Raw genomic sequence first — 18,027 nt, forward strand, 5'->3', positions numbered from 1 at the left:
TAAACTGAGAGAGAGTAGGTCTAGATTAGATATTAGGAAGACATTCTTTACTGTGAGGGTGGCAATGCACTGGAACAGGTTGCCCAGAGTGGTTGTGGATGCCCCATCCCTGGAAGTGTCAAAGCCAGGTTGGATGGAGCTCTTGAGCAGCCTGGGATAGTGGAAGGTGTCCCTGCCCATGGCATGGGGACTGGCACTAAGTGATCTTTGAGGTCCCTGCCAACGCAGGATATTCTATGATTCTGTGATAAGTGGGCTGGAATCTCATGTGTGCTACCATAATACGAAGGGTAAATATCCAAATGTCAGTGTTACATAAGTATTGCTTCTTTATAAAAAGAGCTCATTTGAAGTAAATAAAGATAATTAAATAAGATGTTAATTTTAGTTACGTTGAGTAATTCTAGACCATCTTTTGTTGCATCCAAGCTTGTATGTCCATCTATGCATGCATGTGCATACACATGTGCAAACAAACACACATACATCATCCCCCTATTTGCCTGCATGGGTGCAGGTGCAGGTACACAGACAAATCTAATGCATGAATTTAAAACAAATTGATCACAGTACTTGAAGGAGCTCAAAACATTTTTTGTTTGTTTTTAAAGAAGAAAAATTCTAAGATCTCCATCTGCCAATCCAACTAAGAAATCTTTTAAGGAAACAGAAAATATAATCCTTGATTTCTGACTGTGAGTGGTATTTAGCAGACTGAGTTATGCTAAATGCTCAGCAGGCCATGACAATGAGAGATTTTTACTATTAATGAGAGCAAATTGTACTCTTATGAGTTCTGCTACTGCTACCTTTCTGACACACTAACACTACTGAAGGGCCAAGCAATGTTGTTTCTCAATAGCTGTAACATTTTCTTACCTACATGTCAATGAGACAGAAAAAAAACCCCCTTCCTTAGTACCTAACATTTTTTTAAGTAATATTTGATTATGCAGAATAAAATGGCCAGGTTTCAGCCTTACTTTGATTTACTACTAAGTGTATGTTAAAAAGCACTGTAGAAGTTAAAAGTACACTTGCTCTTTGCTGGTGGCAAGAGGGACTACAGTTGCATGGTGAGAAGATTCAAGAAAAGAAAACATGAGGAAAGATAACTGCTTTCAAAAGGCACAAAGGATATTTGTCCATTTTTTTGCCCAAGACCCTAAGGTCAGTATTGCACAGACCACCAGTCCCAGAGCTCTGACTGACCCAGTGATGCACAAAGCCTTTTACTTGTTTTGATTTTTTTATCCCATGTAAGTGGCTCACCTGAAATGAGGACTGACAGGCCTTCCTGCCTACTGAAGGTCAGAGGATCTTGTGTTTACAAAAGGATTTGCCTTAAGATACTGTTGACCTTTCAAAGCAGGTTGTTGCAGAGCTCACTGTTCCTTCTGCATTAAGAACAGACCTGTGTGACTCACAGGCAATAATCCACAAAAGAAAGTTAAATGTAAGCCATTCTGTGGGAGTGAAAACCATTCACTGACAGAGCCCAACAATGCAAGAATGCATTTGGAAGAGAATCTTGCTACAATTTTTAAGTCTTGATGAAGCAATTTAGAGGTTCTGACTGGCTAAAAACCGCAGTGTATTATTATAGTTTGCTTATTTGCAATTCTTGTATATATAAGTTATAAAACATATTTTTCCATTGTACGCTTGAATGAAGTATGGTATTGCTATGCCACACATTGTTTCCACTTCAAAAGTTATATTTCAAGTCTAGGCTTCCAAATTTTCTCAAATTGGTGCCTAATTAGTTTACCAAGGCATTTTAACAAAGAGGCACTGCTGAGATAAAAGTTAATGATACATCTGCCTTTAAAACATGTAATTCCAGGGATATGTGAAGTTGAAAGGCAAAATCTTGATCTTCATCTAGTCTAGTTCAACTGAAGTTTTGGATTATTATTTTCGTGATTATATGCTAAACTAAAATAGAATTAATAAGCACTCTTGTTTGCACTGGCAAGAATCAGCAAGGGTAAGATGGAGATGTGAGAATAGTCATGATATGAAAAGGTGAGGAATTTTTCTCTTTCAAATTAATGATGATTAATGAAACTGTAGAAGGTGGAAGGTAAAACAGGTTTTTCTTTTGTTTTAGTCATGTTGTAAATGAGAGTATTTTGTGGCTAAATGTCTCTTTCATTGTCAATAGAGTTATTCTAGTTATTATTCTATTGTACTTCATAATTTTACGAGAATTTCTTAGTGATATATTTGTTTTTATTACTGATATGTGCTTTATGCTCTAAAAAATATTATTTCTGGAGAATTCAAATGAGGTGGGTTGTAAATAAAATAAAATAACATATTGGGAATGATCCTTACTTGCCTAACAAAATGAATGAACGATTGAACCACAGTTTAGTCAGTACGTAATCTAAAAAAAATGGTAGTGTAAGAAAGTATCTCGGTTTATATCATACCATGACGTGTATTATTTTAGAGGTCAGCAAAGCTGTATGCTATAAAAATGTGCTAGTGAGCAACTGAATCATTATCAGGCAAGCTGATTATGTGCACATCTTTTGGTTGATTTAGAGCCAAAACCTCAAGCTCTACATCAATCCTACCATGTTAATTAAAGATCCCACTAAGGTTAATTGAACTCCTGTCTGAACTGTGTCATGGCAATGGTCTCAAGGATATTTCAGGGTTTCTATCAGTTAATTGTGTGTATAGATATATATATTTATGTGTGTCCATCTGTCTGTCTATCTGTATGAAAGAGAGAGAGGTATGTATCTTTTACATACCATCAACAGTCCCAGGATCTCAAGTATTGCTTTACCTGAAAGAAATCAATTATTTTTTTTTAAATTCAAATGAACTCACATTCCAATAAAAGGCGTCAGTCTTAAAACTTCCCCATTTCCTTGTAGGCTCATTCATCTGTGGAAAGGGCTGCATTAATTGGTGCTGTGAAGATTAAAAATGTTCCTTCAGATGATACATTTAGTGTTTGTGGTTCAGCCCTGAAGAAGGTTCTGGATGAAGACAAAGCTGCTGGTCTTATACCGTTCTTTGTGAGTACTGGATTTTAATTAATCAGTGGATTTTTTGCTTCTGATAAGCTACTTTTGACAAGAGTAGATGGTCTAATCTGTAACAGAGGCACTGATAGGCAGCTGAGCTAGAATACCAGGAGAGGTTCCATGAGTGTTCTTCACATGCCTTTCTGTGCAGGAGGAGAAACTAACTGGAGCAGCCGGTTGCATTTCTCAGCAAAATGATGTTTTAAAAGGACTTATATTAGACTGTTGAATAAATAGGGGTCCATTTTGTAGTTGCAGGTAGTTTTGCAGTGTTATAATCTCCCAACCCTTGAACTCTGAACCATTTACCTTTATTTTTCAGTTTCTAACTTACTTACTCATAAAACAAGCTTAAAGGAAATAAATTAAATAATGCTCCCTCAAGCTTAAGTATCTTCAAGAAACAATAGTTTCCCCTCCTCGGTATTTTAGCAAACAAATGAACCTCCATAATATACCCCAAATATCATCAATATCAGGCATTGTCAGTTGGGTATTTGTGAGTACATAACTAATCTCTAACAAGTGAGCTATAGGGAATGTGGCTGTGGAAGCTTCAGGTGTCATCATTTTTTGTTATCTGTCCACTTTCTTTTCCAAAGATTCCTGCTTTTACAACAGTCTAGCAAAATCTCCCAATTTTTGACATAGAACAGTGTTAGATTAGATAAAATTCTAAAGTTGTGTTCTACTATAAGTACCTGATCAAAAAGAATATTTGCTTATTTGTCAGATCTACTCCTCCTGCCAGTTCAGAGCACCATCTTATTATTTCAAGTTAAAATGAGATTTTACCATTTGACTTTTCCCATGAAGTAAGTAACTTCTGTTGTGGTTTTGTACATCACCAACAAAATTTTTTGCTTGTTTCCAAGCATTATGTCTCTGCAAAACTTGATATTGACCATGGGCTGTATAGATCTATTAAGGGGTATAATATGCTACAAGAAATATGTTTTTGCTAGCCTCCACTGAAGAAAAACTGAAGAAAAAAACCCCACCGACAACTAATTTAGAAACTGAGAACTTCAGAAACTGATTTTTCAAGAGATTGAAAAATGTGTCACAATGTTTTCAGAAAAGTCATGTCTGATGAGTTTTTTTCTTTTTCATGTGGTAACATTTTGAAAAGGGCTAATGTGAACTTCAATTTCTATGAACTGTTTTTAGAAGAATTAGCCGATTAAGCTTTCTTATACTCATGGATAAATGCCAAATGGGACTAAGAAGCTTAAATTTCACCAAGCTCTTTTGAAAATATAATCTTTTTACTGTTCTTGTTACTAACCTTTAAAGTCTGTTTTTATGTAGTATGAGGATGACTAGAGTGAAAAGTGGTTTTATATGTGCAGAATGATGCTAAATTCTAGGCTGCCTAGAACGATTGAGTCCTGGAATGACCAAGTGCATCCTATCAATTGCTTCCCAGTATAATAAGACTATGACTGAGAAACAAAGCATCTCTAGGTCTTCCAAAATGAACTTTTTTCTGTGGGCTGCACCTATAGAGGTGGAGAACATGCCACAGGGTATGTTTTATTCCTCTGTTATGTGATCCCAGCTCATAATACCTTACACAGGATCCTACTTTTGTATCTTACTGTTAATTTTAAACAAGTACAGCACTGTATCATGTCTTTATGCACTAACTGCAAAGTTAATGTGGTTTTTTTCCTCAACTTTTGTCCATTAACAAAAAAAAAGGCAACTTGCCCTTCATAAATATTCATTCCTTATTAATTTTTCTATGTGTAATGAGGAAATAAAAAAATCTGGTTTATGTATTCAGTGACACCTTTACAACAGACGATTTAACTGTTGTTTTTCTTCCTCTGTTTGTTTAGCTGTGCGAAACAGCCTTTCAAAGACAGCAGAGGCTCCATCTGAGTTAATATGGCCTGTACCAGATCTTCCATTTATTTGTATGCATAAAACATGTAATCTTAGATTAAAGTAGATTTCATTATCCTTATGGTTGGCTACTTAAAAGGTGTGCTAATTCTCTACCATGCTGAGCAGCAGTCCATGGACTGTATTAGTGTTCCCTTTTCTGGCTTGAAGATTTAAAAAGCATTTCCATTTCTTTTGTCTTGAGTAATTTGGTGCTATTTTATTTTGTTCTGACAACAAAGATATGCACATTACCAAGGAAACACCTTATGCCACTTGATTCCTTGTCTCCCTGTACTCACTGATCCTTCACTAAGGGGAGTGATTCAACATCAAAGCAACAAGTTTGACGGAAGAAATTCTGCCTGAAGAGACTTGTGACAGCAGAGAGATCATTTCTAATGAAGATGTCTTGTTTGCATCCAAGCTGTTTCAGTCTCTCTTATCAGCAAGAAGTTTTGTAAGGGATTAAAAAGAAAATTCAACTAAATTACAATGCCTTATAGGCATGATTCTCCTCTTATACTTAATGAATAAATGAGGAATCATTATACTGAACTTCATAGAAATGCTTTCCCTGTAGAGGTGAGTGGAGAGTCAGGGCCAGGTTTTGTTGGTGTGAAAGAGGTTCTGTCATTACAGCAATATGGTAGTTATAGGTTTACTTTTCACATACATAGGATTTTTTCAGTCAGCCTTTTTTGGGGGAGAGGCATTGTCTTTAAAAGGAGTCTTTGCATTCCTACCCACCATCAATATCTTTTAGCATTAATAATGTGTATATCTTTCTGTTCAGTGAAGGTTATTGCCAGTAGGTACCCAGATCTCTACTTTTGTTTTCATTTTTTTATTTCTAAATTCAGACTTGTGTTAATTTGTCTGTTTCAAAATACTTTTGCAGAAATTGAAACAGGGCTATTTTCATATAGTAAAGCAAGCAGACTGTGCAAACAATGCACTTAACCATGTCAGGTTTCGAGACACTAAAGTTGCTCCAATTTACCAAGGAGCAATTTCCCAATGTGGATGAAACGCAGCCATTAAAGGGTGAGCTTTAAAGCATATGCTGAAGTAACATCCATTTCATTAATTATAAACACACACTGGTGGTTAAACACATGGTAAATGCCTTTCTCAGCTGGGCCCTATGGTCCCAGCTTGAGACGGGCCTCTGCGTTCGCTGAATGTTGACTGGGATGCTCAAATTTGGAGACCACTGAGTTAAGCACTTCTAAATTCAGATGTAGTGTCCACTGCATTCAAGCCCAGTTCACTTGAATGCATGTAAGTGGCCTGTGAGCTTTATGCTGTCTTTCATAAATCAACACTGATAGGTTGCAGCTGGCATATATATAGTACAATACACTTCCACAGCCTTATCCAGTATAAAGCTCCTATGACATGGTTGCCTTGCTGCCCAGCGTGAAGTCTCTCTCATTCTAGCTGCAATGACTTTTCTGAATGATGATCTGCAGGATATTAAGAAGCAGGCTGTTTATATCCTGACTCACTTGGGAAACAATAAAACAGAATCAGACTGACAGAGGAGCCATCTTTTCAGTAGAAGTCAACACTTAGATCCTGACCACAGATTTCCATTTGGAAGAAGCATTCTGGAGACATGTACAGATGCCTAGGGTGATGTTTCTTAACCCACAGTTTATGAATGATTGCTGTTTTGTAAAATAGTGAACAGTGGTTTAGAGATGATTTCAGTTTTCTTCAGGCCACAGACATTGTCATAAGTGCAAGCCAGCAAAGAACTGAGTAGGAGAAAATAAAAACAATAAGGGAACATTGAAAGTCCTGCCTCATTTTAGTTAGTTGCAAATGAAAAGCTTTGTGATGAAACCATGCAAAATGTGTCTATGTCTTTTGCAAAAGCTATAGGAGGTTCTTCCAGTTGAAAAGATTGAGAGTAATTGCTCTCAGGCATCATAAACGTTCATGGATGTTTCCTGATATAGCTCTTCCTTTTAGGAAACTAATACATGAGATGACTGATGCAAGCTTTTTAACTGTTTTGTATTCACAGCCAGGGCTGAGTCAAATTTGAAGTGCACAACCTGAAAAGGATAAGGCCTGCAGGCTATACTGAGCCATCAGTCCCATTTCTGTGATGTAGCCTGTCCCCTGCCCTTTGCACAAATGTGATTTTTCTGGTGTTACATAGGCTACAAATTGAGTTAGATTCATTCTGTAGTACTGAGGCGGGGTAATGAGAGTCCTGACAAGAGCAGATGCTGTCACTTTAAGTGGTTTCTGAGAATTAAAGCAAGTAGCTTTGAGGCTTAGACACCTGCAGAGAGGAAAACAAAATTATTTTAGAAAATTAGGTATATTTAAACAACTAAGAATATGTTTGAACTCATGTAATCTCTCATTGAAAAAACCTACTCCTTATCCTGATTAGAAGGAGAATACCTTAACTGCAGAACAATACTAACAACAATAATGTGTAACTTTCTGTTGTGAAATCTTCCTCATTATTTTAATTGCTGGACTAGCCAAAATAGTTTCACTCTAATCTTGTCAGAAAATTCATAGCATATTGTCATAAAATATAGGTGTAAAATCAGTATTAAGTCTATAGTGCACTCTTTTATTTATTTCCCAGTGTAATGGGTTAACCCCTATTCTTTATGTATATAGAAAAATTGGAATTTTCATCGTGGTATCCTCCAATTCTTATGATCCAATGTGTAGATCTTCAGTCAAAAATGAAATGCAGGTTTCTCCTGATTGTGGAAACATCTTAGGTAGACAACAACGTGATAAATATATTTTCACTCCATACATGCATGCCCTCTTAGTAAAAATAGGGACCCAATTTATTCCTATTTCAAAAAATACCCTGCAATCTTTTCAAAGCAACCTCCTTCAAATGGTGATTGGTCTTCCAGAGAAGTCGTAAATGTACCTCAAAGCACTTCAATTTTTTTGTTCTTCTCATATGACTCAGGAATATAGGAAGGCCCAGTATGGATAAAGATTAGATTATTTTGAGGGAAAAATATGTTAGCACACAATTTTACCAACTATATATACAGTATGATTCTCATTTTCAGAACTGTATTTGTTTCAAACTCAGGTTCTTAGTAGCTTGATACAGAAAAAATACTGTATTTTCCCTTTATTATTCCCTTTATTTATTTATTATTTTAATAATTACTTTTTGCAAGTTTTGCTATGACAGTATGTTTGTTTCTGGAAAGGTCTAGTGGATGGACAAGTATCATCTAGGTTTTTCCTTTTTCTTCTTACTGGTCTCATCATGAATTCACTGAGGGACATGTGCACGCATGCACACAGAAAAATGTGGATAGTTGTTGATATATAGGGAAAAACTGTAAAAGCAAAAGATAGTGCGTTGACAGTGTACTTGGCAGAAAAAGTACCTAGAAATAATAAAATAAAAAAAAAGCAAAATTCCGGATTTGGCATTTTTATAGTCATCTCTTGGCTGTGCTGTAGTCTGTGTGTGACCGTGGATAAATTATCTAATGCTTTTGTACTTCAGTACTCTGACTAAAACCCAGCTTACTTTATTTATCTATTTAAACTGCAAAGTGTCTTTTATTATGTAAAAAATCCAGTACAAGACAAAAACCAGACCCAGCCTTTATTAGTGCTTTCAGAAATGAGACAGGGTGTTTAAAATGTAAGTGTATCAATGAAAAATAAAATAATGTCAGTTTAAATGCACTTGGTATTTGGGATTTTTTGGTTAAAATTCTACCTGCATATTCCCAGAGAATTATGATAGCTCATTTTCTCCTTGTTATATTCTCTTTCTACTGTGAAATTTAAGCATTTGTGTTAGCTCTGCTTTTGACCCACTGATCACACAGAAGGGTACATTAAATGAGACATTACAAGAATGAAGGAAAAATAGTTCCAGTATTTTAGGATGAATTTCTGAGAAGTTTATCTGGGAAAAAATCTTGCAAAAGTCTAATAGTAAACATATGCTACTAGTGAACAGCTTCCAGGCTGCAGATCCATTGAGCATAAATCAGTTACAAATCTCTATTGCAGAGCTCTAATCGAGGCAGCAGCATTTGTGACCTATTCTGTCAACAAGAATTCCGGCACCATAGTTGCTCAAGTTCAGAACTTGCTTATATACCATGAACTGCAAATTATTTTGATGGTAATTGCATATGTGAGGTTAGTATTTGGCCACATGATAAGCATGTGGAACACATAGAAATTATATAAATTATAGAAATAGCATAATACTGTGAATATATTGCAGTACTTATCAGTCAATTTTATATTGACATTTGATTTTATGCATCTGTTTCAAAGGATGCTTATGGGAACTTTGGAAAAAAATCCACCTACGTTCTCAAAAGTTGCACTAAGGATTGGTAATGGCTAACATCAATTTATTTTGCCCTAAACCACAATAGTCCTATATCATTTATCATTTATTCTTTTTATTTATTGTTGCCTTTGCAGACAGTTTTTAAATTTGATAATTTCCTGTGCTATAACACCTTTTTTTTTTTTTTGGTTCTGCAGTTCTGTGCAACTCTTGGAACCACACCTTGCTGCTCCTTTGACAAACTGTTAGAACTGGGTCCTATTTGTAAGTCTTTGCTGCTTCTTTCTAAAATTGCAGATAGCAGTTTAAGCCACACTGAGTCATTTCCAGGACATTGTGCCGTGTCAGTGTTCCAATTCAATAAAGCTACTTATAGATGAGACCTTCAATTACAGTTTTATTTCTAATATTAGTCAAGCAACAAATGTGCATTCTCAAACTCTTAAAAAGTATAGAGGACATTGCCTTAAGGGTTTTTTCCTGGGGCAGTCATATTTTGAAACACTGTCAGTTAAAAATTACTGTAAATGCTTCAGTTTGTAACATTTTTCTTCAAGCCCTTCTACCTGCAAGTACATCTATAGCAATGGTGAATATCAGGAGAAAGTTGAACTCCCATTCTCTGCACCAAGTGTTTTGTTTCTGCGTGGTTCTAACAACTATGAAAAGTAGGGAAATATGCACCAAAAATCCACATGTATTCTAAATCCTTACTCTCCCCTTCCTGATTTTCTTCATCTTTCAAGAAAATAGAACAAGTGCCAGGGTGTTTAATGCAGTGATTGAATCATGGACTCGTCATAAGTATTTCTGTGTGATGGTTTGTTTTTTCAAGCTTTGATCTGCAGCAGGGTTTGGTCAAAAGCACATGCTTGCTGGCTGATGAAAATGCAAAGTACACCATATCTATTCAAGTGTACATTTAGAACAGGAAATTTACAGCTGTAAGCAATTGGAAGCAGCTTCATAGAAACTGCATTTGATGTTCTGGTAATTCATTCAGTGGGGTTTAAAACTTTGGGGCATGTGTGGTGGTCACTTGCTCTGTGAGGTTTCTTGCTCTTCAGCACAAGCCCCAGAAACTCAGTTCCTCTCAGTCCTCCTTCCCAAACAGGTTTCTAGTAGTCTGCTGAGCAGCTACAGATTATTTTGCTGTTTGAGTTATTCCTATAGATCTGACCTAATAAAACAATGACACCAATACTTTTAGGTATAGCAGCCAGTCATGTGTTTCACCTCAGTGATTCCCTGTTTGTGCAGAAGAGATGAGAAGGATTTCACACCACTGAAATCAGAAGTCTCGTGCTAGCTTTTCTGCCTAATTTTCCTCTTAGTATACATGAGCATATTTAAAAATAATTAATCAGTAGAACTTTCAACATGTTTTCAAATAAACCTCAGTTGTGGATTTTGTGAATAATATTGTATTAGCTTTTCACAGACTTTTATGCAAAAGGAAAATGTAGTTCACAAGAATGAAAATTTCAGCTTGAACTTGGTGCCCAAATGCAGATCTCAATGGATATACCTCTGTATGTGGAAATAACAATCAGAATTGTCTGGTGACCAGTGTAAAAATGTTATGTGGGCTTTAGCCATCAACTCATAGACCAGAATTGTTACCAAATGCATTAATACTGTGATTTATAATAGAATGTGAATACTAAATTACAGAGAATACATGAGCTGCTCATATGACAAAATATTTCTGCAGAAACCATTCAGTCACTAATCAAAACTAGCACTTTCTTAACACTTCAGTGCTTGCTTTTGCAGAAGTATCTCCATCCTTGTAATAAATAGTTTGCTGCTGGCAGTTCAAAAGCATGTGCATGCATATATATGAATATGTAAAGAATATTGTATAGAGACATGTTTATGATTCATGAGTTAGAAGTGGGGAGCACGGCTAATATTCTAGCTCTTCTTGCTAAAGTAGTTTTATTACCATAGAAATTATAGCTAAATATCTAGATACATCTTTTTTTAAAGTGTATTTTTTAATAGTTCTTGAATCAAAATCACATAGTATTTTGTGTTGCTTAATATTAGTAAGATAAGACATGATGATCCTTGTGAGTCCCTTCCAACTCAGTATATTCTATGTTTCTATGACTTTGTTCCAGGAGAAGTAGGATGGAAAAATAATTTGTTATGTATACATCTTTATATATAAATGAAAACCCAGATGGTAGAAACATTTAATCTCTTAATTTAATTTTAAATTGGGAAAATAATGACATCAAAGAAAAACCTCTCAGGCACTTGGTTTCATGCAAATTAATGGGGCTTTTTAATCTGCTGTTTAATTTATTTCCCCTTCAATTATTTTTTTAGGTAATAAGGAAAATATCTGGATGCATATTGATGCAGCCTACGCTGGGAGTGCATTCATCTGCCCTGAATTCAGGCATCTTTTAAATGGAGTGGAGGTGAATGGTGTTTTTTCTCTAGAAGCCTGCTAAAACCTTGCTCTTTCATAGAATTTGTTTGTTGTTTATGCATCCAAGGTTAATGGCTCTTCCAGAATCTCCAAGTAAGCTGCACCTCAAATCCCTGTACATTCTATTACGTTACTTAAGTTTATATAATTTTTACTGGTTTATACTGGAGTATGCAAGTTACCCCACTATGTAGAAGTTTCTCATTCAGAACAGCAAATAGTAGTGAATCAACAAAGTGTCTTGCAAAATAGAAAAGTGGAACTTTTTCCCAAATAACCCAAATGACACATTTATAGAAGCCTAATTCTACCTTACATGCACACACAAAATTATTCTAAAAAAAAAGTTATGTCTTATTATGTCATTATGTCTGATTTTTTTCTTGCATCCTGAAAGTTATCTAGAATATAGCCAGTAGCTCTATCTCAAACAGACAGGGTTTAATAACCAAGAGAGCTAAATGAAATATTCCCCCAACAGCACTCCTGTTCCTTTTTCCTCCCCTTGCTGAGCTACTTGGCATTCAGTTGCTTAGATAAGAATACTTCAATTTCCTGCTGCTCCCCTCAGACAGTCAGATAAGTCCTTGTCTTCCACGCCAGTGGAGAAAATATTACTGTTTGGTAAAGCCAGAAGTTTAAACACAGCACTGATAGGTAGTGACTAATGAAGAAGAAGAGGGAAAAACCCCTCACAAATAAAGCATTTCTTTCTGTCTCCTTTTTTATCAGCAAATGAAGCTTGTTGTAATTTCCTGTGTGGGAATATTTTTTAAATTATTGTTATTGGTTCCCAAAGGAAATGAAACAGCGTCCCTTGTCTGGGCCAGCATTTGTCACGGGAGTAAATATTTAACAACCATGAATAAGTTTCCTACCTTACCTAGTACAGGGTGATAGCTAGATAGATATATAGATAGATAGACAGATAATCTTCTCTTATTAGAGTAATTGTTAATTGTTTACAGGTGACAGGGAAGGTTATGAGAAGCAAATGAGAACAGAAGAGTGCTATAACATGCTGCCAGGCCCCTATCTCTCTTTTTTAAGGCTGATGAGTTCTGCCTTTGTTAAAACAGAAAACATGGATGAAGCCTTTCCCACATGATGTCCATCTTACCTACCTGTGTTTCTTCTGACACCACACCTAAACATATCTCAAGTAAACTGGGCCTGGCACATTATGTGTATAAACATGTATTGCCAGTCCTTATCTTTGGTGGCATTTCTTTTGACTCTAGATGAAAAACTTGATTTCTACTGAAATAAAATACCCTATCAGTAAAAAAAAAAAAAAAAACAACCAAAAAAACAAAACCCCAAACATTTCCTAGTCAGTTGTAATTTTTTGAATGAATGTGATGTGCAGATTCTGAATTAAATAAATCATTTGTCTCTGTATATTTGAATTTTGTGTTTATATGTTTAATGCTCTTGAAAATAGAAAGCTTATTGGAAAATGTGATATGAACCACCAGTGAATGTTTCTGAGCATACAGATTTATTTATTTTTTTTAGTTTACAATGAGATATGTACTCTTCTGTAACATATATATCTAAAAAGTATACAAATGCTCAAAATGTTGATAATACTAATAGCCTAACTGCACACCTAACATGAATTCCATTCCCAAAATGAATGAAGATTTAACTAAAACAGTTACTAACTAAGGTGGCATTAGTATGAACATAATAAAGACCAAATTCAGTAATTCATTTGTAGTTAAAGTGTACAGAGACAATTTGACAGAGTTATATCATTTGCACATGGATCTTTTTCTCTTTCATAATTCTGTTTTTATTTCTCCATTTTCAGTTTGCAGATTCTTTTAACTTTAATCCTCACAAATGGCTTCTAGTGAATTTTGACTGCTCTGCTATGTGGTAAGTATTACAGTAAAAGGAAACATTGCAAGGGAAAAAAATCACATTCTATTAGTCTGCCTTTCTACCAGTAAACATTTATTTATATTTCTCTGTTGAAATGAGGAGCACGGAATAGCTTCAAGTCTTGTAAATTATTTATAAAATTCCCTTGTTTCAAAAATATGAAATTTAGTTTCAAAAATGTGAAATTTAGAAATAGGCCTGAGCTCTGCATTATGTTTCAGAAAGAGAGAGAGAAATCCCAAAAAGTCTGCAGATTCATACCTGCTCCATTTTGGGACTGTTTAAAACATAAAGGAAAAACTTAATTTAGGGATATCAGTGCAACGAACAATATGCTCAACAGAGCTTTTTGTTTTTCTTTTCCATAAAATTTTTTTTGTTTAAGCTTCCGTCTTTTAAAAGGCTTTCTAAAAATGTTTGAGATTTGGCTGATGAAAAGCAGCTGATTTCAAAAGGGACTATTTATATAATTTTGTACTGACTTTCAATTTCCCCAGATGACAGCAAACGACATTTTGATATAAAAAGATGCCAAGATAGAAACCCATAGACATACTTTCAAACAAACCAAAGTATCATAGCAGTAATAATAGCATGGTTTTGTTAAAAACATTCCAAAATAGATGATCCTATTGTGTCCCAAACTAGATGTTTACCAGCATCACAACTAATGATACTTTTTAGCAAAACAGCTATTCGGTAAATGCAGACTATTTATCAAAATAAATGAAAACATTAATTTCAGTGATAATGGAACAAAATTTGCAAAAATGAGAAAAAGGAAGGAAAAACTGAATGTTAAAAAGAAGACTCCAAAACATCATGCAGAGATAGGTCACCTTATTTAAAAGAAGAATAAATGTGGGACAGTAGTCACTGAGTTGCTTTTGGTTAACCTTTGGCTCTTTTAATATCCCAAGCAACGATGACTTTTCAGGTGATATATAACATTTTTTATGTAAATATTTTAGCTGATATAGGCATTTCAAATATTCCAAGCCATTGTGGTCTTTTTTTTTTCCTTTTCTTGGTGTTAATGGTTTACATTTTGACCCTACTTCATCAGTGTGATTAGCCCAACATTCCAGTTTATAAGTACCTCATAACATGCTGTGTCTCTGTATTTGGAAACAGGAAGACAATAAAACAAACTCCTTTGCTAGTTTCTCCCATCTTTTTCTCATTAGTCTAAGACATTGTTAAAAAAAATAGCCACCTGCAAATAAGACAATACACTATCATTCTCTTCAGTGTTTGTAGAACAATTAGGGGCCAGAGTCTAGTCCCTAAAGTTTAATTTCTCATTAATTCTGCTTTCCCTGAAAACCCTGTGGAACTATGTTAAAAGTGTTTTACCTGGCTTTTCAGGAAAACAAGGAGGTATATGCAATCCCACTGTGAGTTCCATCTCAGGTGATTTTAGCTTCTTCCTAGCAAAGCTTAGACTTCAGACTTAGGAAAGTATTTGTCTCCATTTTGTTTCTTGCTGTTTTTTCCTTTTTTTTTTTTTTGTCCTCTTTTGTTTTTTTGTTTGTTTGTTTTAGGGGTTTGGTTTTGTTTTTTAAATAAGGCATTGCATAAAATGTTTGTTTTCATAGATAGGAAGATTCCATTACAAGGAATCTCAAGAGACTTTACAACATCTCCTTACCCAAAGTGAAAGTTTCACAACCACAGCCATACAAACTTCATTTCAGCAAGGCATTTATGTATAGATGTTATTCACTTAATAAAGAATGAAATGTACACTTAAACTCTTTGACTTGAAGCCAAATGCATTGTCCAGCTAACTCTAAGACCCATGTCCAAAATTTACCTCTCTTACCAATTAAAAAGGTGAAATTTGAAAAGAAAGGATGAAGGAACATGGTGAGAAAAAGTAATTGTGAAGGATACATAGTCCTCTTAGGATCCATGGGAAGTATTAAGCATGATGTTGTGGTGTTATGGAAAGACTTCAGTAAACACTGAACATCATTTCAGAATGAAAGTAATCTTAGTTCCTTTGATGGGGAGGCTTCTAAATAAACCAGGTTCCTCAGCACTTTCCCCAGTAAACACATTTCTTTTTGCTGCAATCTGATTAAGATAATTTAGCCATTAGATCTGTAATGTAATTATTTAACTACTCAGTGCAATATGTGGCACTGATATAATTTTGGATTTGGGGGCAATTTCATTATAAACCTTTTGTAAAATATTCTCAGACTTCTTGATGTACAGAAAAAAGCAGTCAATTTCCTAGAAAAAGAAATTTAATATAGCCATTCCAAGAAGTGTATATTTTCTATATGAAATGCTAGAGTCGTTTAGAGACTTTGCCCTGAAACTACCAGTCAGTTTTGCCTGACTTGTTCAATTGCTACTCTGGAATATTATAAAATGGGAAGAAGTGTCTTCATTCAGAGAGTGTGAAAATAACAATCTTTCAAAGTCTTGGTATTCTTGGTTTTTTATTACTCTTCTCAGGGCTTAAGCGTTAACTTTTGGTTGGGAAGGTGTTTTAGTATTTGGAAGGAAGGTGCTTACAAGAAGTGCTTATCTGTAGATCATAAGAGCACAGAATGGCTCAGGTTGGAAGGGAACTTAAGATCATCTAGGTCCAACCAAGTGTATGGTTTCAAAGCCATGCATCTCTCTCTGTTTCAGTCCCTCTAATACTGCTTAGCCTATTAACTGTGTCTGGTAATTCAGCCACCTGCTGCAACAGGTAAAATCAACCTGGGCACACTCTGTGCAGGTACCAGCCTTTTCTCCAGTAGAAGTATCTGGGCATCCATTGCAAACTGCCACCTGTACTGATTTACATTCCTTACCAGTTCTGTCTGGGTTTGAGCAGCAGTCTTCTCAGGGGCTGTCTCAGTAGACACACTGGGTTTCACTCTGAGGTGAGTGCCCACCATTATGGCAGAGACCTACAGCACTCAGCCCTCTGGTGTGGACCTCCTGAGCACTCAGCACTTACCTGAGGTGTGGAACTGCTTGTGGATTGCAGCACCCTTCCTGCATTCCCTGCCTATGTGAACTGCCACACAAACTGCCATGTCACATCCTTCTGACGTGATCCTTCATTCGGCCAGGGGTATTTGCAAAGAAAGTTAAGAACACCACTCCTGTCACAGAATCACAGAATATGCCAAGTTGGAAGGGACCCACAAGGATCATTGAGTCCAACCCTTAGCCCTGCACAGGACCATCCCAAGAGTCACACCATGTGCCTGAGAGTATCATCTAAATGCTCCCTGACCTCTTTCAGTTTTAGTGGTGTGACCACTTCCCTGGGGGGCCTGTTTCAGGACCCAACCACCTTCTGGGGAAAGAACCTTTTTCTAATATCCAACCTAAACCTCCCCTAAAACAACTTTGGGCCATTCCCTCAGGTGCTGTCACTGGTCAGCAGGGAGAAAAGATCAGTGCCTGCCCCTCCTCTTCCCCTCACAAGGAAGTTCTAGACTGCCATGAGGTCTCCCCTCAGTCTACTCCAGGCTGAACAGACCAAGTGATCTCAGCCACTCCTCATACAGCTTTCCCTCAAGGCCCTTCACCATCCTTGTTGCCCTCTTTTGGATACTTTCTAGTAGCTTAATATCTGTCTTATATTGTGGTGCCCAAAACTGCACACAATATTCAAGGTGAGGCCATCCCAGTGCAGAGCAGAGCAGGACAATCCCCTCCCTCAACCGGCTGGCGACGCTTTGCCTGATGCCCCCCAGGACATGGTTGGCCCTCCTGGCTGCCAGGGCACTGCTGACTCACATTCAACTTCCAATCAACCAGGACCCCCAGGTCCCTTTCCATGGCACTGCTTTCCAGCATCTCATTCCCCAGTCTGAAGGAACATCTGGGGTTGCCCCATCCCAGGTGCGGAATCCAGCACTTTTTCTTGTTGTACTTCATATGGGTGATGATTGCCCAGCCCTCTGATTTGTTAGGGTCTCTCTGCAGGACCTCAACAGCTCTTCCCAGTTTTGTATCATCTGCAGACTTGCTTAGTATCCCTTCCAGTCCTGTATCCAAGTCATTTATGAAGATGTTGAAGAGCACAGGGCCCAAGATGGAGCCCTGTGGAACCCTGCTAGTGACAGGTTGCCAGTCTGATGTCACCCCATTCACTCTTACCCTCTGTGCTTGACCCGTGAGCCAATTGCACAACTACCACATGATGTACTTGTCCAGCTCTTTTTCCTGTCTGAGATAGGTGCATCCTGTCAGGTATCAGTGGACCAGGTGTTGAGTAGATCATCCCATTTGTGGTCAAAAACTACAGAATTTTTCCGATTACACCAACCTCAGAGCCACTCATTGACCTGATGGATCTGCCTATTCCCATCAATATTATTCCTTGTTACTGGAAGAATTGAGGAAACTGTTCACTGCCTGTGGTCCTGATCCCTCTACAATTGTCTCAGGGCCCCGAAATCTCTTTT

At 36.6% G+C, this 18,027-nt stretch overlaps 1 protein-coding gene across 4 annotated transcripts in view; it reads left to right on the top strand.

Annotated features, from left to right (window-relative positions):
* DDC (dopa decarboxylase) overlaps positions 1–18,027 on the top strand; it is a 71,958-nt gene that overhangs the window by 32,978 nt on the left and 20,953 nt on the right. For all 4 annotated transcript variants that reach the window (XM_018070128.2, XM_018070130.2, XM_018070131.1 and 1 more), the window contains exons 6-9: positions 2,895–3,038; positions 9,465–9,531; positions 11,605–11,699; positions 13,527–13,594. In XM_018070128.2, the coding sequence (XP_017925617.1) occupies positions 2,895–3,038; positions 9,465–9,531; positions 11,605–11,699; positions 13,527–13,594 (374 nt within the window). The remainder of the gene's footprint in view (positions 1–2,894; positions 3,039–9,464; positions 9,532–11,604; positions 11,700–13,526; positions 13,595–18,027) is intronic.

Source organism: Manacus vitellinus, unplaced genomic scaffold (genome assembly GCF_001715985.3).
Source record: "Manacus vitellinus isolate BGI_N305 unplaced genomic scaffold, ASM171598v3 scaffold_17_pilon, whole genome shotgun sequence".
NCBI lineage: Eukaryota > Metazoa > Chordata > Aves > Passeriformes > Pipridae > Manacus > Manacus vitellinus.